The sequence below is a fragment of the Mandrillus leucophaeus genome, unplaced genomic scaffold, assembly GCF_000951045.1.
Source record: "Mandrillus leucophaeus isolate KB7577 unplaced genomic scaffold, Mleu.le_1.0 Scaffold57, whole genome shotgun sequence".
Classification (NCBI taxonomy): domain Eukaryota; kingdom Metazoa; phylum Chordata; class Mammalia; order Primates; family Cercopithecidae; genus Mandrillus; species Mandrillus leucophaeus.
Window position 1 is genome coordinate 7,502,309 of NW_012106141.1, and position 21,418 is coordinate 7,523,726.

General features: G+C 38.0%; 1 protein-coding gene across 1 annotated transcript in view; it reads left to right on the top strand.

Moving 5' to 3' along the window:
• ERC2 (ELKS/RAB6-interacting/CAST family member 2) overlaps positions 1 to 21,418 on the top strand; it is a 988,837-nt gene that overhangs the window by 335,573 nt on the left and 631,846 nt on the right. Inside the window, exon 6 of the mRNA XM_011998421.1 lies at positions 8,017 to 8,184. Coding sequence (XP_011853811.1) covers positions 8,017 to 8,184 — 168 coding nt within the window. The remainder of the gene's footprint in view (positions 1 to 8,016; positions 8,185 to 21,418) is intronic.

Consider the following 21,418-nt stretch of genomic DNA (forward strand, 5'->3'; position numbering starts at 1 on the left):
AAATATGCCTGTTCTCTTGTTCTAGGTTTTAATCTTGTTTGTTACTTTATGAAATGCAGTAGAGTTGGAGTAGTGCAGACCTCTGTGAGAAAGCAGTGGGAGAGGAGAGAAAAATGTTTAAATGATTTTTATCAGTTGTGAAATATGTGCATACTCCTTGCTGAGTTTGCAAATTATAGGGAGGAAATGATATCTATCTAGCATTTACTTCATCACAACATGTGTGTGTGTGTGTGTGTATGCATGCATGTATACACAAGGAAAAAACACAAAACTATTCTTCTGTCAACTTTCCATCTCTAACTAGATGTTGAGATTGTGCTGAAAACATGGATCAAGGAGTGGAGATGAGGGATTTGAATCATCTCCACTGGATTTGATTGTAACCAGGGACTGCCTCAAAGTTTCTAATAGGTTTCCCTGCTCAGTCCTTCCTCTGGTTTCTTCCTTGCAGTCCCTCCCTCTCAGAGAGTTAAGCCGAGGTTCGGTGAGCACAGTACTAGGGTGACCTGCATACAGTGCCTGAATCATTCTGGGAATGAAGACCAGAGGCACAGATACGAGCGAACTCAAGAAGTTTGGGGGAAATTATTGTTTTGGCTTAAACTTTTCCCCCGACTCTGTTATTCCACAATGGGAGATTGTTCAAGCCACTTCTACAACTGAAAATGTCATGAAATTTGTAAACTCTGCCCCTCATCATGGACTCTGTCCAGGTGAATAAAACATTTATATGATCTTCAGCAAGTCATGACCTTTATTAGCCCACATTTGTCTGAGAGACCATCAATCCTTGAGTTAGATTTAACTTTTAATGGCTAGTTACTTTTAATGGTTCCAGAAGTGGTCAGGTCAGAAGAATGTTTGAGGGAAGTAGTAGAGTGAGGTGGAAAGACCACAGGCTGAAGATGAAAGCAGACTCCAGCAAGTCTCCAGCCTGCCTTTGCCAGCTGCATAGGGAGTGACTTGAGGAGTGACCAAAGTCACTCGACTACACTGTCTTCTATAAAATAGGGGCGACAGCACCAGCCTTACAGGATGGTTCAGATGGACTAAATAATATTAAAATGGAATAGTGTAGTTAAAGTACCTGGCTCAAAAAACCAGCTAATAATGATAAATATTATTATTGAAGAAGTATAACCAAATAATAATCATTACAATAAGTGTTATATTTAACTTGACTAATGGGAAAAATGGATTTCTAAGAAATACAAATAAAATGAATTCTTACATCATGCGGATACCTCTTTTACTGTTAAAAATTAGCTAGAAAGTACTAGTAAGGGTCAGTTTTTAATATTTTCTCCATTGAAAGAATGTTCTTATTGGATTGAACTATAACATTTATTGCTAATGTTTCCTATCATTAATTACTTACTTTTCTTAATTCCCCTACTTGGTTTTTTTGTTTGTTTGTTTGTTTTGAGACAGGGTCTCACTCTGTCACCCAGGCTGGGGTGCAGTGGTATGATCTTGGCTCACTGCAGCCTCCGCCTGCCAGGTTCAAGTAATTCTCTCACCCCAGCCTCCTGAGTAGCTGGGATTATAGGTGCGCACAACCACACCAGCTATTTTTTGTGTTTTTTTGGTAGAGATGGGGTTTCACCACATTGCTCAGGCTGGTCTCAAACTCCTGATCTCAAGTGATCTGCCTGCCTCAGCCTCTCAAAGTGCTGGGATTACAGGTGTGAGCCACCACACCCAGCCCAATTCTCCTACTTTGAGTGATGAGTGTAATTCCTCATTTAAGCCTGGGAATACTGCTTGCATTACTTATTAAAATAAATAAATCATGTAGATTGGAGGGAAAGAAAGTATTTTAAATAGGCACGTGGAAGAGTGTGCAATTCCATCGTGATCCAGAGCAGGTAGTTGGAACTGGTAGGGTTTCTTGAAAGCTCTGTGATTAAATTAAGTATCAGTGAATGCCTGAATTGCTTTTACAAATATGATATCATAGAAAAAACATGATATAACATTTTTGGAAAGGTAGAAGGTAGGTTGCAAAACTCAAGTTGTACAAAGGCAGGAATACAAAACATAGTCAGCCAGGGTAGAAATCCTGGCATCTTGCAAGTCCTTTGGCATGAACATTGTCTCTGAGAACTGAGCCTCTGGGAGATCTCAGATGTGTAACTCTCATCTGTTGGAAACTCTACCCCAACACTGAAGGGTTAGAGGAATCAATCTGTGAGAGATGAATCTCAGAGGCCATGGAAAGCATGAATTACTTTCAGGAGCTCCATTAAGCCTCGGAGAATGGAACATACCAAATACATAATTGTTTTTCTGGTAGGGAAAGAATAATGGCATTTCCTTTCTGTACAAGGCTTCGTTCCTAGTCTAACACGTTTTTCATCTACTCATTCCAGTATTTCTATATTAGCTACTCCCTCTGTTTCCAGTGTTTGCCAGAGATGCCGATCTGCTGTGTTAGATCTCCTCCTTTATTCTGAATTTGTAACACATTTTCTTATAAACTTCTGATAGATTACAAACCTCCTAACCCAAACTGCATGATAGTAAGCATATCACTTTCTAGACATGAGGGCCATATCTGCAGTGAAAAAGAAGCTGTTTTCCTTGGCAGAGTGTTTTTTTTTCAGGGTGTAGTTTGTGTCATAGACGTAAGTGGGGGAAGAATTTTCAGACAGGATGAAGTGTGCCTGATGTCCACATGGACTTCATATAAAGCATGTGATGTAATTCCGATTGGCTTTTCTTCTGGCCATCACAGAGACAGACCTTTCTTGGCCTCAGTTCTTATGTATGTTCGATTGCATCACTTTCCATTTTTATGGAATTTATGGCTGTAAAAGAAGCAAAAGGCATATTTTTATGGGAGAATATGATTTTTTTTTTACCTTGTGACTATGTTCCCTTTAGAAAAGCTTTTTTCTGTTATTGTCTGCATAAATATTTATTTAAAATTTACCTTATGGCAGCAATATCTGAAAGCTATTTAGAGCCACTGCCTATTTAATATTTATAGTCTTAAATAGTTTCATCATTATCAATCTATTTTTATTGACTAAGGGAGGTATATGTAGAACCTGCCATGCCCTTCTTCCTGACTAAACCCCATTCTCTATATCCAGTTGATTTCCTTTTCATTTCCCTCTCAATACCCCAACCCCCACACTAGCTTTCTACTGTGGGATTTGTGGAAGTTAGCACAAATCAGTTTTTTCACTATAAATATCATCTTTGCTTAGGTGTGTCGAGTTGAAAGTTTTTGAGCGTTAATTTCAGATGAATCAGTTTCATATGTGGAGTCGACTATAAACTGTGCTGTCAGCTACAACTGGACATGATTTGGGGCCATACCCCCCTGAGAAGAGTGCTGGTCATAACAGATTTTAATATCTTTTATCATTTTAGGTAATCCTAATTCTGATTTTCCCTGTTTTTATTTATACTATATTCTTGTTATGTATGAGAGAGAACTTCTTACTTTTGTTCCACATAAAAATGACCACACACTCATGATTCATTAAATTATAGAGAAATAATGTATTTCAGATACTGCACCTATCTGAGCAGTGCTCACTTGCTCACATATACCTGGGGCACATTGATAAACAGTCATGATTCTTTCCCAGTGAATATTTAAGCATACTTAGGATCCTTCTCAAGACTGCTTTTTGTTTAGCCACTACTAATCCTTTAGATTTGGCTAGCAGGATGAAGCTTGTTTGTTCCCTGACATAGTCTGACTTCTTGCAAATGGGATTTCCATTCATATTAACCTTTCTACTAAGTTGTGCAACCTGAACCCTTCTGAACATGGGAGTCTCACTCCTGTTCATGCTCAGCTGATATTGTCAGTAGCTTGTTATTGTTTATGTCAGTTTTCTTGCTGAAAACAACAAAAATTGTTGAATGAAGTATATTTTTAAACGTATATTTTAAAATGTACTTATGAGCTCTTGAGTAAGAAAGAACCTCAAGGGTCAAAGCTAAGCCATAGCAGGAAGCTTGTGTGATAAGTAGAGCATGGGTTATGTATTAGTCTGTTCTCATGCTTCTAATAAAGACATATATACCCAAGACTGGCTAATTTATAAAGGAAAGAGCTTTAATGAACTCACAGTTCCACATGGCTGGGAAGGCCTCACAATCATGCCTGAAAGCAAATGAAGATCAAAGTCGTGTCTTACATGGCAGCAGGCAAGAGAGCATATGCAGGGGAACTGCCCTTTATAAAACCATCAGATCTCATGAGACTTATTCACTGTCATGAGAACAGCATGGGAAAGACTGACCCTGCCCCCATGATTCAATTACCTCCCGCTGGGTACCTCCCAGGACATGTGGGAATTATGGGAGCTACAATTCAAGATGAGATTTGGGTGGGGACACAGCCAAACCATATCAGGTTATTTATCCTTGTTGGCAATTTTCAGATAGATGAACTTGGGCTCTGGTTTTCATAGCCACAAGGACATTGAAGAAAAGAGACAGAAGTCTGGGCCTACTCAAGATGAGGGATAGTAGGAACCTTATTACCACCACCACATGAAGCTGGGATCTCAGATGGCTATACTGCTAGTGCAGAGGCAAACTAAAAATAACCTTACCATATTCCCCCTCCTCACACTTAGACTAGGGGACTCCAGGGAAAATTTTCTGTTTTAAAACTTTAAGCCAAGTAAAAGATGAAAAAATTTGTTCTCAGAATCCATAACCACAGCTGGCTCTTACATGAGTGTGCTGTGCAAGATGATCTAAAAACTTCAGGTAGAGAATGGAGCTTAAAGCAGCTACATTCTTGGTTGGTAGTGTACTCAGGTATTGGCAGAGGCAAATTCTCTAAAGGACCAAATAGGCCTTAAAGTATTTTTCCAGATAAAGTTCCAAAAAAAAAAACTAGTACACAGTACCAAAAAAGGAGAAAAATCACAAAATCTTCAGGAAAACAGGCCACTATAAGTGATAGTCAGTAGAAAGAATAAACAGCAGAATCAGAAAGCAAATACTTCAAAAGTTGGAATTATAAGAAAAAGACTATGAAATATTAATGTGTGTTTAATATGTTTAAATAAATAAGGGATTGAAAATATAAATAAAGAGCAAGAGACTATAAGAAACCAAGCAAACTTAAAGATAACCAAATCAAGCCTTATAGTCTGAAGGATTATCTTAGGAATGAAACAAGGCTGAAAATTAGTATGATAAGCATCCAACTTAAAAAGTTAGGAAAATAGAATAAGCCCAAAGAAAGTAGAAGGAAGGAAACATTTAAAAGCAGCAGACATGAATGAAACAGAAAATAAAAGTGTAATTGCAGAGTCAATATAGCCAAAATTGGTTCCTTGATTAGAATACTTTACTTGACATGTGTCTACTGAGATTCATCAGGAAAAAGAGTGGCTAAAGCTAAAATAAAACTTAAAAAAAGAGAGGTTAATAACGTAGAATATTAGAAATGAAAAGGAAGACATAATCATAAATACTATTGATACAAAGATAAGTGGGTTTTATAAACATTTCCTGCAAATAAGTGTGAAAATTTAGATGAAACAAAAAATTCTTTGGGGAAAAAAATGTATCAACACTGACTCAACTAATTAGAAACATGAATATTCCTATAGCCATTAAAAGTGGATTAGTAAGTAATGTTCTTTGGAAAAAGAAAATAGCAGCTATGAATGGTTTTGCTGGTGATTTCTAATGAACATTAGTGTAAAAAAACCTCCAATTTCACAGAAACCATTTCCAAACACATTAAAAGAAGGAACACTTCCTACTTCATTTGGAGGGCTATATTGGTATTAAAACCTGATAAGGACAGCGTAGGATAGGAAAATTATAAACCAATCTCAGTCATAAACAGAAATAAAAGATCCTTACAAAATATTAGTAAGCTGAATACAGTAACATATGAAAAATATATAATGACTGAGTGGAGTTTTTCATAGTAATGCCAGGGGAGATTAAGGTTAAAAATTTCATTAATGCGATTCATTACAATAACATATGAAAGTTGAAAAATGGTGATAAACCATAAGATACAGAAAAAAAGTTTGGTGATGTTAAACATTCACTAATGATTAAAGAATACTTTTGGCACAGTTGTAATAATGTGAAGCCTAATAAAATGTCTATAAAAAACCAATGCAGACACAAAATGTAATGACGAAACGTTGACATTCTTCCCTTTGAAGCCTGAAACAAGACAAAGGGTCTGCCATGACCAACAGGCCTCTGTCTTTCTGCATGGCCTGTCTATGTGTCTGGTGTGGTCTTCCTCACACCATGGTGGTCACAGAGTGGTTGAGCTTCCAGACCATGGTGGCTGGCTTCCAGTGGGTAGAAGCAGAAGCTGCCAGACCCTCTGTAGGCTAGGGCTAGAACAGGTGTACTAATTATTTTGCTGCATTTGGTTGGCAGAAGGAAGTCACAGTCCAGCCCAGGTTCAAGAAGAGGGTAAACAAACTTCAGCTCTAGTTGTGAGGAGCAACATTTGTGTACAAGTAGGAAGGAATGAAGGAATTGGTAGAAAGTCTCTGCAGATCATCTACCTGCACAACACATATCAAATTGGCAAAAGTGTAAAAGACCCGTGACATAAGTTATTGGTAAAGAGATGGAGTGATTGGCTTACTTGCAAGGTGCTTGTGATCATGTAAATTAATAGAACTGTTTTGGAAAACTTTTTTTTGTTTTTGTTTTTTTGTTCCCCCTATCACCCAGGCTGGAGTGTGGTGGCGCCATCTCGGCTTACTGCAACTTCTGCCTCCTGGGTTCAAGTGATTCTCCTGCCTCAGCCTCCCAAGTAGCTGGGAATACAGGTGCCCGCCACCATGCCCAGCTAATTTTTGTATTTTTAGTGGAGATGGGGTTTCACCATATTGGTCAGGCTGGTCTCGAACTCCTGACCTTGTGATCTGCCCGCCTTGGCCTCCCAGAGTGCTGGGATTACAGGTGTGAGCCTTACGTTTTTGTTTTATCTAGTGAAATTGAAGATGAATATGCTATGTGGTTCAGCAATTTAAATCTTAGGCATTTGAAAATATTACTGCTATGTGAACTAGGTTATATGTATAAGAATATTCAGATTAGCACTGTTCATAGTAGCAAAAAGCTAAGAACAAACCCAAATTTCTATCAACAGCAGAGTGGGCAAATAAATTGTGGTGAAGTCTTACAATGGAATACTCTACTTCGGTGAAAATGAATGAACTCTATGTACAACGTTATGATTTAATCTCCAGGACATAAGATTGAGTAGGAAAAAAAGCAAAGTAGAAAAAAAAAATTGTAGCCCAAATAAAGTTTTAAAACATGCAAAACCAAATAGTATATATTTATGGATGCAAAAATATATGATCAACCTAAAAGATAAGCAAAGAAATAATAAACACAAAATTTGGGGTGGTAATTATTTCCAAATGGGGAGAGGAGATAGAAATGGGATGGGACATGGGTAATTCTAGTGATCTTTTTTGGTGAATTGAATGATGGATTTTTTTTTGGTCATTTTTCCTTATACCTTATGTATATTTTATGTTCTTTTGTATCTTCTCATTATTTAATGTAAGCAAAAAGAAGATCCCCAATGCTTACTTGTTTTTTAGGATTCTTTTGCCAAATCTTGCCCTTGAATGATTATTTGCACTGTGGAGTTATGCCTTGGTTTAATTACCCATGTTAGATCCCTGTTGACTCTCCTCAGGACCATGGTGGTAACAGACTTGGTGGTTTCATAGATGAGTAGGTTTGACTGGGAAGGCTTCATTCCATTGTGAAATTTGGTCTACAGTGGGATGGAGGGCAGTCTGCTGACCTTTCCATTCCTATTTCCTATACTCTCAGTGACCTTCACAGATATTCCTCCAGAACCCAAAGACTGTGTGATTCCTAAGGCCATCTTTTTAAAGCAAATTCATGGCCTGCCTTGTTGAATTATTGATCACTGGCTGCTGAAATGGAAAGAAATCAGTAGTTGTCCAGTGTAAAGGGTAGGGGCAGCAATTTCTAATTTCTTGCAATTTTGTTGTTGTTTTGCAGATTGATCAGCTGAAGCAGGAACTTTCAAAGAAAGAGTCAGAACTTCTTGCCTTACAAACAAAGCTTGAAACCCTTAGCAATCAAAATTCAGATTGCAAGCAACACATTGAAGTGCTCAAAGAGTCGCTTACTGCCAAAGAACAGAGGGCTGCCATCCTTCAGACTGAGGTAAGGCACTGTCTCAGGATTCTAGACAGCAGAGACATGGAATTGATAGAAAATGCCCTACCTGACCAACTTTCCTCAGAAGACCCTTTATCCAAACCCTTGGGGCCAGATGTATTTTGAAATTCATATTTGTTGGGCTTTCAGAAAGACGAGATGCATTGTATAGATTGTGTAATACTGCAAGTGAAGTTGTAGCAACACCCCATAAGCAAACACATGAATATTTTTGCATTAAAAAAAAGTCTTACACTAAGTAGGATAAATAAAGACTGTATAATTAGACTCTTGTCAGTTTGCGTCAAAGGTGTTTGGTTCACACTTGAAATTTCTTTTTTTCATACTTCAGAGCATTTTAGATTTGGTAACTACAGTTAAGGGCTTGGATCTAGAATGATTGCATTTTATCAAAAATCATAAAATAACTGGAATGTCGTCTTTCTTGCTTTGCTGTGCACCATCTGTATGGGTTCCCCTTCTGGCACCCATGTTTCCAAACAGTTCTTATTTACTAAGGAATATCTTTCAATTTCTTTTACCCGTTGAAGAAAGTCGATATTTTGTGAGTTTCTCAAAGGAAATATTGGTTTGTTATCTCTTATTCATGTTTAGAAGAACAACAAAAATATATTACTATCCTATTTCCTTGCTTTTTCCTCCTTGGATTACATCTTTGGGTCTGCTAAGAAATGCAAAACACAAGCTAGTTATTGTGTGAATAAAATAGTTATCAGATGCAGCAGGCAATAGGGACAAATGTGGTGAATCTTGATTTTGTGTTGAGGCGCTGTGCTGTGTGCATTACTTTAGAAGGCATTCTAATCAACATGCATGCTCTCTCTTGGGCTCTTTTAGCTGTGTCTTTGCATGTATGTATTTTAGCATCTGTGGGGAGGTTTGGATTGGCCTTAGGAGTTAATGGGACTGTTGAGTAGGTCTGTGCTCTCAGTCAAGGTGCAGGACAGTGTCTAGAGGAGGAAGAAAATACTTTCTGGATTGGATAGGTCTTAGCATGAACCTGACTCAGCCCCTATACTTTTGATCATTGACTGATAGGCAGCTACCTGATTACTTCAAAACAATCACCTTGGCCTCAGTGATGTAGATATTTCACATTTAAGAAATACCATTTTCAGTTGTGTGTAGTTCCACTGTGAATGCAAAGGTATGGGTATTTTATTTTTTAAGGCAAACATATAATCTATGCTATAAATTGGAAGTTGGCTTCTATCTCCTTTGTGGAGGCAGCAGTGAATAGTATCTAGAGTTGTGTTAAGATGGTAGCCACATGTGGCTATTTAAACTAAAATTAATTAAAATCTAGTGAAATTTAAAATGTAGTTCTGTAGTCACATTAGCCGCATATCAAGTACAACAGTTACATGTGGCTAGTGGCTACTGTATTAGACAGCACAGCTAGAGAACATTTCTACCATCTAGTACTTGTCTCAAATGGGGGTCAACCAAAACTATGGCTTGTGGGCCAGATCTGGCCCTGTGCCTGCTTTTGTAAGTAAAGTATTATTGGAACACAGCCATATCCATTCATTTACATGTTGTCTTTGGCTGTTTTTGTGCTACAACAGCAGAGTTGAGTAGTTGCAATAGATATTGTATGGCCCACAAAGCTGAAAATATTTACTGTCTGGCTTTTTACAGAAAGTTTGCCAATTTCTGGCATTGTGATTTTGTGGGAAGAGGATTGAGTGGGCATTGGAATGCCCAACTAGTCTTCTGTCTGGCTGTGGTACCCTAAATGGAGAAAGATAGTTTGCTGACAGCTGTTCTAGAGCACTATTTTTCTTCACTGTATTATTCAAAAAGCAACTGCTTATACCCATGTTTTGTCAATAATACCAGCATTACTGATAAAATTAGTGTAATTGTGTTGCTGTGTGTTGTTGGGTAGGAGAAAATTTGAGAAGCAAGGCAGTCTGCTTGCCCAAACCAGCAGTCAGGTTTCTTGATGGTTCCTCTCCAGAGTAAACGAATGAGGAGCCAGGTCAGAAAGGCTTTTCCTCTACTATCTTATACTGATGGAGGCTTTATTCCTTGGCCTCTTTCCTTTCTCATTCCCCTCCTTGTATTTTAACTTCTGTCAAATTAATGTATTCCAAATTAGACCTATACATATTTCATGAAAAAGACAGTGGTGACATTATGTGGATAGCTTCCGTCCCACATTCAATAATTAAAATGACCAAATAAAGAGATGGTGCTTTGAAGTAGGAAAAAATTATTCTCCATGTGCAGAGAAAGTGAGATGATTTTCTAAGTCTTCTGCTTTGAAGTTGGGAGTATGAGATTACTGATTTTATCAGCTGGTAATGGCTGAGGAATTTTCTTTTGCCTTTTTTTTTTCTTATAAGATCTCTTTTTATATGGAAACAGAGGAGAAACTTACCTAATACGTCTGTCTCTTAGGGGGAGCAATTTAGGTTGAAATTGCTCTCATTGTTGGATTATGAGCAGAAGATTTTTTGGCAGCAGGGTAGAGTACTTTAAAGTGATTTCCCCACTCTTTGGGATAGCAGAGGTAAATAAGAGTCTTTCTGCCTACTGTGTGGTGCGTTAGTGGGTGAGTACTCAGAAGATGAGATATGTTGTATTTCCTTATGCCCTACAATGAAATATCTGAGTTTAAATTCCTGTGAAATAATCTGCACACCAAACCTGTGAAACACAATTTACCTATATAACAAACCTGCACATGTACCCGTGAACCAAAAATAAAAGGTTAAAAAAAAAAAAGATATGATGCTCATCCTCAAAGGAGGTTACATGTGATAGCTCCCTGCAATTTGATTCCTGAGTCATTGCTGAAAGCTCTCACCAAAACAGAAGGGGGCTGGCTCTCTTTAGAGTGGGAAGACTCCTGCTATATCTGTGTCATCAACTGGCTTTGGCTGCTCTTTTAGCATAGTATAAATGACAGATATCATGGCTTAATGGTTCATCTCTGTAAGGAAGGTTTTGCTACCAGGGAATTTGCATTTGGGAGTTGGTAGGATGAAGGGTGGGGTGAGGGGTAGGAGGCAAGTTGTCTTGGTTTGCGGCTATGTGGCTTGGCTCTTTGGTTGGTTTGTTTGAACTTGTACAAATGCCCAGACACTCTGACATGTGTGCAATAAATCAATAGAATAATAATTACATACACAGAGAGATACACCACATAGCTCTTAACATAACATTTTACTTTTTAAAATAGCTTCAAAGAACTCTAAGGCCAAGTTTCTTATTTTGCTACTGCCCTTGATGTTTCCTTCATACCAACTAACCCCATCCACCAACACATGAATTCCACGGCAGTAGAGAAAATAATGAATTGGAGTTTTCTAGCACCTTGATTTTTCTGGATTTCAGTGAATAATTAATAACATATCCATAAACTGGGAAGAATTAAGGCCTAACATTTATTCTGTGATCTAAGGTAAAATGTCGAACAAAACACAGCATTTAGAAGTGGGAGTTGTGTGGCTATACCTCAGTCTCCCTATTCAATAACTGTGTGGCGTGGACAAGACTTGAACTTCTCTGAGCCTTCATGTCACAGTCTATGAAATGGCAGTCATTGTATCAGCCTGATACATATATGTGAAAAGTGCTTTGATTATAGTCAAGGGTTACAGCTATAAATTATAGTATCACCATTGCTGTTTTATTATCATTACTAATATTATGTTTGTCAGAGATGTTTGGGCAGGTCACACCTGAATACTTTTGTCATCAGCTTTGTAGGTCTCTTTTGAATTTTTGGTATGTGCATTTATAGACCTCGGACTTTTATATTTCAATTGAGTCACTTTGTTATGTCTTAGAATGATATGGAGAAATAAAGATACTATGAAAGTGACTATCTCTTTTGTTCTATCTCCAAATTAAGATTTTTATTTCTGGCTGGGTGTGGTGGGTCACACCTGTAATCCCAGCACTTTGAGAGGCTGAGGCAGGGAGATCACTTAGGGTCAGGAGTTTGAGACCAGCGTGACCAACATAGTGAAACCCATCTGTACTAATAATACAAAAATTAACCGGATGTAGTGGTACATGCCTGTAGTCCCAGCTACTTGGGAGGCTGAGGCACAAGAATCACTTGAACCTGGGAGGCGGAGGTTGCAATGAGCATGAGCTGAGATCATGCCACTGTACTCCAACCTGGCTGACAGAGCAAAACTCCATCTAAAAAAAAAAAAAAAAAAAAAGAAAGAACGAGAGAGAGATATATATTTATTCCTGATTTCTGGCAAGTATACTTTTCTCCAACTCAGTGTGATTTGTAAACTGCCAGGCAACATTTTTGCATGTGCTTCCCAAGATAGGTTATAGGACAGTGGTACATAATACTAATTTCTGTCCCAAATAAGCCAGAGAAGGATTCTATAGTACTTGTCTAAGAGTAAACACTTGAGAAGCCATTAATTAACAAAGAATGCAGGAGTTTTGTGTTTATGCAGACAAGGGCAACGGAGTGGCAGCTATGAAGCAAGGGTTCGTAACTTCTAAAAAATACAATCAACACAGAAGACAATCTCATGCAATTAAACCCCCCCACCAAAAAAGAAAAACATCCACATGGGCACATACATACTAATACTCACATGTAGTAGTGTATATAATTTCAGGTGGTTTATAGATGCTCTAGAGCATTTCCAAGAACTTCACATCAATAACCTTTGCTCTCTGGGCTTCATGCATTTTTTCATTTAACACATACTTTTTGAATGCTTACTATGTGCCAGATATGGTTTCTGCTGTCACTGAGCAAACATTCTTTTAGGCATGTGGATATATGTTAGAGAACTGATTTATGGTACCATAAACTCCCAGTGATTTCATTATCATTGGTTACTAATAATTCCACAGAGAATCTTGATCTTTCTTTTGTTGTTTAAAAGCAGATAAGGAAGGAAAGAAGACACAAAGAAATAGATGTTTCACTCCTTTGAAGACTAAAATATGCAACTGTTCAAAGTGCCTATTTGTATCTCTTATAATTGAAGGCTAATATTGCTAAGGTGGTTACCCTAATAATATTAAGACTATCTTTTGATTAAAGCTGATCCTCTTTGAGGTCACTCTCAAGCAACTTGGTTCTCCTCCTTGAGAAAAGAGATGATATTTATGGAGTTGCAGGCGTTCTGCTAGCTTCATTATTTTAGGAGTTCCTGCATAGACTTGGAAATGCTTTAGTTGGTGGTACCTCACGCAGACCCTTCCCACAATGTGTCTAAATCAGTAAGGTGTCATTTGATAATATTTGATAGTATTGATAATACTGGGCATCTATGCTGTGCAAGGTGCTGGACAAGGTGGAGACCCATAATTTCAAGAGCTGATAGTCTTAGCCTTTTAAATGTAATTTTATTACTGAGTGTCTTATGGCTGCTATACTGAGTTGCAGGAGACGCAGCTGAGTGTTTTCCACGTGATATTTTAAAACTGACTCACCACTTGTGAAGTTGGTATTGTTGCCCCTATTTTTAAGATGATGAAATAGAAGCTCAGAGGATGTATAACTTGCTCAGAGTCATAAATGGTAAATGACAATGCCTGGGTTCCCAAGCTCCAAATGCCTTTAACCAGGAATCTAGTGATTTCCATGAGAGTCCCAGTGGACTGAGGGCTTTCTTCATGTCAGGAAGATGACTTGTCTCTTTTAATCTTTGTTTTATTTATTTTTTTGCAACGGGGTCTTGCTCTGTCGCTCAGGCTGGAGTGCAGTGACATGATCTTGGCTCACTGCAACCTCCTTCTCTCGGGTTCAAATGATTCTCCTGCCTCAGCCTTCCAACTAACTGGGATTATAGGCACACAACCCCATACCCAGCTAATTTTTGTATTTTAGTAGAGACAGAGTTTTGCCATGTTGGCCAGGCTGGTTTTGAACTCCTGAGTTGAAGCAATCTGCCCACCTCAGCTTCCCAAAATGCTGGGATTATAGGCGTGAGCCACCGTGCCTGGTCTCATTTAATCATAAAGGCAAAGTTAGTGGCAAGTTTTAAAATTCTGTCTTGACAGGTGAATTCACTGGGATTTTCAAGAATGCTTTCTAGGTACAACCCTGATATGGCTAAGAAGGGGGATAAGAATGAGTAACTCTGAGACTTAAATCCTCATGGTAACATTATGGCTACAATAATAGTGACACTATGGCCATAATAATGAAGGTTGTTGTCCAAACTGTAGGGAGGATATTGTTTTTCAGGAAGTTTAGAATCCTAGCATATTAAGAAAAGTTTATTGTATAATATTTAGTTTTTATTTCCTTAAAGATGTTTAAAGACATTTATATATACACAACATACACATACATACACATATATTCATATATGCATGCACACTATGTAAAAACAAGTAAAAGAATGGACGGCTGTATATGACTGTGTTCTCTCTGATTGTTGGATACCCAGGTGATCTTTAAATTTTCTATGATGCACGTGTCATACATTTATAATAAAAAAATTAAATGCATTTTTTTTTTGAGACGGAGTCTCATTCTGTCGCCCAGACTGGAGTGCAGTGGCGCTATCTCGGCTCACTGCAAGCTCCACCTCCTGGGTTCACACTATTCTCCTGCCTCAGCCTCTCAAGTTAAATGCATTTTTAACAGAAGCAGCAATGATAATTTCTTCAGGGAGGTTGTGTAAGGTGCTGGTGGAGGAGGAGGTGTTTTCTGAGCCTGTGGCAGCATTTTTCCATCTCTGAGTCACAGATGACTCAGTGTGATAACACAAATGAGAGAGCAGACTTGGGCTGTCAGTTTGCAAGATGAATCATAAAAACTAAACTTTTGACAATGAAAATGTTGTTACATGGAGAAAAGAACACGTTTTACATGGCCTTGTTTCTCAGTTTATTTGCACTGAGATGGGCCCTCTGTCCCCCAGTTCATAGTAAAGCTACAACTCTTGGGCATTAAAGGTAACCATGACAAGGAGTCGGGAATGCTTTGTGGCCTCCAGGGACTGTGGGACTGTATGCATTCACACGCGGCTTTGCAAACTCTTCCAGATACTTAAAAGAACTACTTATTCATTGGGACTGACCCATTTGGAGCAAAAGAGTTTTTTAAATGTTTGGAAATAATATTTGCCATAGAATGTAAGGTGGGATTGACAAGAAGTGGTCTTTTACCTTTTTGTTAATTGACATGTAATAATTGTACATATTTATGGGGTACAGTGATTTTGATACATGTCCACAATATGTAGTGATCAATTCATGGTGATTAACATATCTGTCACCACAAACGTTTATCATTTTTTTTGTGTTGGAAACCTTAAAAATCCTCTCTAGCTGTTTGAAAATATACAATAAATTATTGCTAACTGTGGTCACCTTACAGTGCAACAGAACACTAGAATCTATTCCTCCTATCTAGCTGTAATTTTGTATCTGTTAACCAACCTTTCCCTTTTCCCCCCTCACCCCTCTCTTCCTATGCTTTAGTAACCAGTTTACTTTTAAACAATAATATCAGGTTTTTTTCACCCCTTGCTATAATTGACTGGCAAGCAGTAAAGTCGTTTTTAATCAGTTCAGCCTTCAAAGGATAATATTTAAATGTCCTTTCTGAGACAGCCTTTTGTTTAATGTCCTTCATAGTGACTGCATTCAAAATTAAGATGCTTTTTAGAAAAATTAGTAGCATACAACAAAATCAACTTTTAAGACTGTTAAATTACCCCAGTGCCATTTAGGATGCATTTGTCTCACTTTCAAGACTTGCAAGGAATATCTTTAAAATTAATCAGTTAAGGGACTTGGTAAAAGAAAAATGTATATACAAAACAAAGACCTGGTGTCATTTGTATTTTTCCTCCCTAATCCTGCTGTTGGCTTCACATTTTAAAATGTTTTTATTTGACGGGAAAGGCTTCACTTGAAATTTTTATTGATAACACTTCTAACTGCAAGAAAAAGACATAAACCTGCAAAACAGTAACTATCATGGTGGCCACAATTGGGAGGTCTGCAAAATGGTTTATTACCAGTAGGGAAAAAAATGTTGGGAACCATAGTCGTTATAGGGGTCACCACCTCGTCTATATGCATTTTATTTTTTTCCCTTTCCATTTTGAGAGTATGGATGATGGTAGTGCCAAACACCACACTTTCCCCTCCCCTAATGTCTGTGGGCTTTGTTTTGATTCTCTTTTTATTAATGATGTGAAAACTTTGGGGTCACATACAAATGAGGCAAGGTCAGGCTTTGTGAGCCTTAGAATGCTGAAAATGTCCCTGTATCTAGCAAATGAAGGAATTGTCTATAGGGACCACATTTGACTTCTAAAGCTTTTTAGCTTTTTTGCAGATTTTAGCTACCTGGTTGAACTTTGCAGAGTGGCCTCGTACTATTGCTTTCTTAAGGCAGAACATGAAAGACCTGTGATGGAGAAATTGAAATGTGATGGAAGGGAGCACCCCAAGTTTGTCATAAAAGCTTTTTATGGATGTTCTGTGGCCATTTCTGTACTATTAAAGGATGGTGCAGGTAGCTACAGGCATCATTTTGTTCTATAGGTTAAGAGTCTAGTACTTTTGTTGTTGTTATTATTGTTCAGGCTTTCAGAGAACGCCTTATTTAACACCTTGTTAGGATAAAATTGCTTTTGACTTTATAAACACAGGTGTTCGGTTTGAATCTTAATGAACTGTGAAATACGTAAATGTCTAAAAGGAAATTCTATAAATTGTGAACATGGCTCTGTCAGCACACTAAATGGATTAGGAAAATTCATTGTCTGCCCGGTAACTGAACACCAATGTGATGGGTGTACATGAATTAGTCCTGAAAAGCCAATAAAATGGAGGAAGAAAGTAGAGCCTAGGAGATGTTTTTTTGTGTGGGTTCCCCCACCACAAATGAGTACTGGTGCAGAAGGGCTTGGAAATCAGAATGGCTATTCAGAGGAAGGCCAAGAAGGGATACATATGAGCAGACAACACAGAATTTATAGAGTAAAACCACAAACACCTTATTTTCCATTGTACTAAAATAATGATATTTTACAGTACTCTTTTTGTATGTAATTCTGCTTTCAATTTCATATTGTTACGGCAACTCGAATCTCATTATAAGTGTTCCAACAAAAATCCTTTTTTAATCAAAAACTTTGCAAACCTTAGCCCATTGTCAATGTATTTTGAGCAACTTATTTTTCCAGTGGAACAAAAGAATTTGGCCCTTCTTTTTGAGCTCATTAGGATGTTATTTGACCTGTGTGACTAAATATGTAATTAAGATAACAGAATCATTTTAATTTCTACATTAAATCTGTTCATAATCTGTGTCTGTTGTTTTGGGGTGTAGAGGTATCGAGTCAGAGTTCTTTATTTTCTTTGAAAGAAAATGAATGGATCATTAGTGCTTTTGTTTGGTTATACTTCTGTTTGAAAAAGGCATTGTCTATAATATATTAAGCTGCAACTGGAAGCGACAATATCCAATTAGCCAATCGTCTGTGAGAAAATGCATGTCCTCTGCTAAGTGTTACTTACTGGTAAATGGTTTGCAGGAAAAAAAAGAATGTATTTCTGTCATGTCTGTGGGAAGCTGACTGGCCACTTTAAAAAGGAGATGACAGAATTTAGGAGGAGGGAAATCCAACAAAACTCTTACTGACCCCCGAGTTCACATTCTTTACTCTTTTAAAAATGAATTTTATGGAAAACAGAATTATTAAGTACTTCCATTCCCTTCTTTTTCTTTGGAGGGGCACCGTTTGGAAATCACCAGTTTACATTGTGATTATGCTTTCCTGACACTGGATCCACGTTTGTCACACTTCCCTCCATTCCCCTGGAAAAGGGCTAACATTTGCTGTAGTTGGGTTTCTTTATGTATATTTACACAGCAAACCAAAATGTCAAGAGTGAAGTTAAATAGCAGGGCTTCTGCAAGGATTTTTCACCCATTTTCATATGAACTTTTATCTTTCTTAAATTAAATACAGATATTTATTCCATGCAGACACATACTTTCCTCCTTTTGTCTTATTAAGAAAAAGAGAGGAATACAACTTGAGGTAATAAGTTGTATAGTTAAGGACCATTTTAACTTTAGGAGTTTGGCATTATTGCAAGCATTCCTACCTTGAAGTCTGTGAAATTTATTTTATTGCATTTTTAAAAATTTTCAAATGTAGATGATTTCTTAAATCCTTATGACTATAACAGAACAACGTCTGGCTCCTACAATACTACTTGGCAATTGCTGATTTGAAACGGGACAGATTCTATGTTTGGTCATTAAGATCTGGCCAAATGTGAAGGGAAAGAGAAGATCCAACTCCTCATTTACTGAGTGTGACTCCTTTGCCCAGTCCCATCAATACCAGGGCCAGAAGGGTCAGCTCTCTCTATAGCGATGACCGTCTTTGACAGCTCTTCTGAGAGTAGTACCAGAAGGAGGGAAAAGAGTGATCAGGAAGGGACACAGAACTGCTGGGAATGGACAGAGACCTAGCTGTCACTGAGGGAGTGGCATGAGGATTTGCCAACTTTTCAACCTCATTCTCATCCAAATTCAAAATGTACATTAGGGTAAAGACACATATCAGTTTTAAACATTTAATTTGGAAAAACTTAAACCACATTTGCATTTTGCCCTGTGTATGTGTGTGTGTGAGAAAGACGCAGATAACTTAGATGTGGAAATTAGGTGTGCATGTGTATTAGGTGATCATTTTTATAAGCTTTTTATTGGATCTCCAGTGTGTTAGTTTTAAATTGCCCACATGGTCCTAGGTACTGGAGACACAGATATAAACAAGAAATAAATACCAACATTATTACCTATAATATGATTATTGAAAATAAGCTTAAGAATTGTTTGTAGTTTGTTTTATCCTTGAGTTTCCAGTAGGATTGATTCATAGAAGATTTAGTTTAGTGGACTATAAAACAAGCCCTACAAAGACCTTGAGCATATAAATAGGGTAAGTGCATGGAAGTGCCTAATGAATAGAAGAACTTGTTTTGATGCTTGGAGCAGTATTCACTTACAAATCTGTTTTTTTTTTTAAATTTAAAAATTTATTTATTTATTTGTTTATTTATTTATTTTTTTGAGACACAGTCTTGCTGGAGTGCAGGCAATCTCAGCTCACTGCAACCTCCGCCTCTTTGGTTCAAGCAATTCTTCTGCCTCAGCCTCCCGAGTAGCTGGGACTACAGGCACGTGCTACCATGCCCAGCTAATTTTTTTTGTATTTTTAGTAGAGACAGGGTTTCACCATGTTGGCCAGGATGGTCTCGATCTCCTGACCTCGTGATTCACCTGCCTCGGGCTCTCAAAGTGCTGGGATTACAGGTGTGAGCCACCACGCCTGGCCTTTTTTATTGTGTGTGTGTGAGATGGAGTCTCACTCTGCTGCCCAGACTGGAGTGCAGTGGCACGATCTCAACTTACTGCAACATCCACCTCCTGGGTTCAGGCGATTCTCCTGCCTCAGCCTCCCGAGTAGCTGGGATTACAGGTGTGCACCACCACACCCAGCTAACTTTTGTATTTTTAGTAGACATGGGATTTCACTATGTTGGTCAGGCTGGTCTTGAACTCCTGACCTCGTGATCTGCCTGCCTTGGCCTCCCAAAGTGCTGGAATTACAGGTGTGAGCCACCTGTGCCTGGCCCTGGCTAATTTATATATGTATTTTTTTTTAAGAGATGGGGTTTCACCGTGTCACCCAGGTTGGTCTTGAACTCCTGGGCTCAATCAGTTGGCCTGCCTTGGCCTCCCAAACTGCTGGGATTATAGGCATGAACCATGCCACCCAGCCTGATGTACTAATTTATAATCCCACCAGTGGTATTTAAGGGCTCCTTTTTTTTCCCATATCTTTACCAAAGCTTATTATCTTTTGCCTTTTTGATCATGGCAATTCTAACTGGGGTGATGTGATATCTCATTGTGGTTTTGATTTGCATTTCCCAGATGATTAGTGATGTTGAGCATTTTTTCACATACATGTTGGCCATTTTAATATTTTCTTTTTGAGAAATGTCTGTTCAGGTCTTTTGCTCATTTTTAAATTGGGTTATTTGTGTTTTTACTATTGAGTTAAGTTTTTTATATCTTTTGGATATTAACCCCTTGTCAGATGTATAGTTTTCAAATATTTTCTCCTCTTCTGTAAGTTGTCTCTTCAGTCTGTTGATTGTTGTTTTTTGTTTGTTTTGCTGTGCAGAAGCTTTTTAGTTTGATATAACCCCACTTGTCTATTTTTGCTTTTGTTGCCTGTGATTTTGGGATCTTATCTAAACAAAAATCCTGCCCAGGTCAGAGTCGTGAAATATTTTCCCTAATGTTTTCTTCTAGTAGCTTCATAGTTTTGGATTTTACATTTTAGTCTTTAGACCATTTTGAGTTTACTTTTGTATATGGTGAGAGATATGGTCTAATTTATTTCTTCTATATGTAGATATCCAGTTTTCCCAGTACCATTTATTGAAGAGACTGTCCTTTCTCCATTGTGTATACTTGGTACCATTGTTGAAAATCAGCTGGCTACAAATGTGTGGATTTGTTTCTGAACTCTCTATTTTGTTCCACTGGAATATGTATCTGTTTTTATGCCAGTACTACGCTGGGTTTTTTTGTTTTGTTTTTTTTTTTGAGACAGAGTCTTGCTCTATCAGTCAGGCTAGAGTACAATGGCATGATCTTGGCTCACAGCAACCTCTGCCTCCTGGGATCAAGCAATTCTCCTGCTTTAGCCTCCTGAGTAGCTGGGATTACAGGCATCTGCCACCATGCCCAGCTAATTATTTTTAGTAGGGACAGGGTTTTGCCATGTTGGCCAGGTTGGTTTTGAACTCCTGACCTCAAGTGATCCGCCTGCCTCAGCCTCCCACAGTACTGGGATTCCAGGTGTGAGCCACCACGGTCAGCCTGGTTTGTTTACTATAGCTTTATAGTATACTTTGAAGTCAAGTGGTCTGATGCCTCCAGCTTTGTTCTTTTTGCTTGATTGCTTTGGCTTTTCGGGATCTGTTGTGGTTCCATACAAATTTTAGGATTAGTTTTCAAGTTTTGTGAAGAATGTCATTGATATTTTAATAGGGATTGCATTGAGTCTGTAGTTAGCTTTGGGTAGTATGGACATTTTAAAATAGTAATTCTTCCAGTCCATGAACATGGGATATCCTTTGGTTTATTTGTGTCGTCTTCAGTTTCTTTCAGCAATGTTTTATAGTTTTCATTGTGGTAATCTTTTACCTCATTTTTTATTCC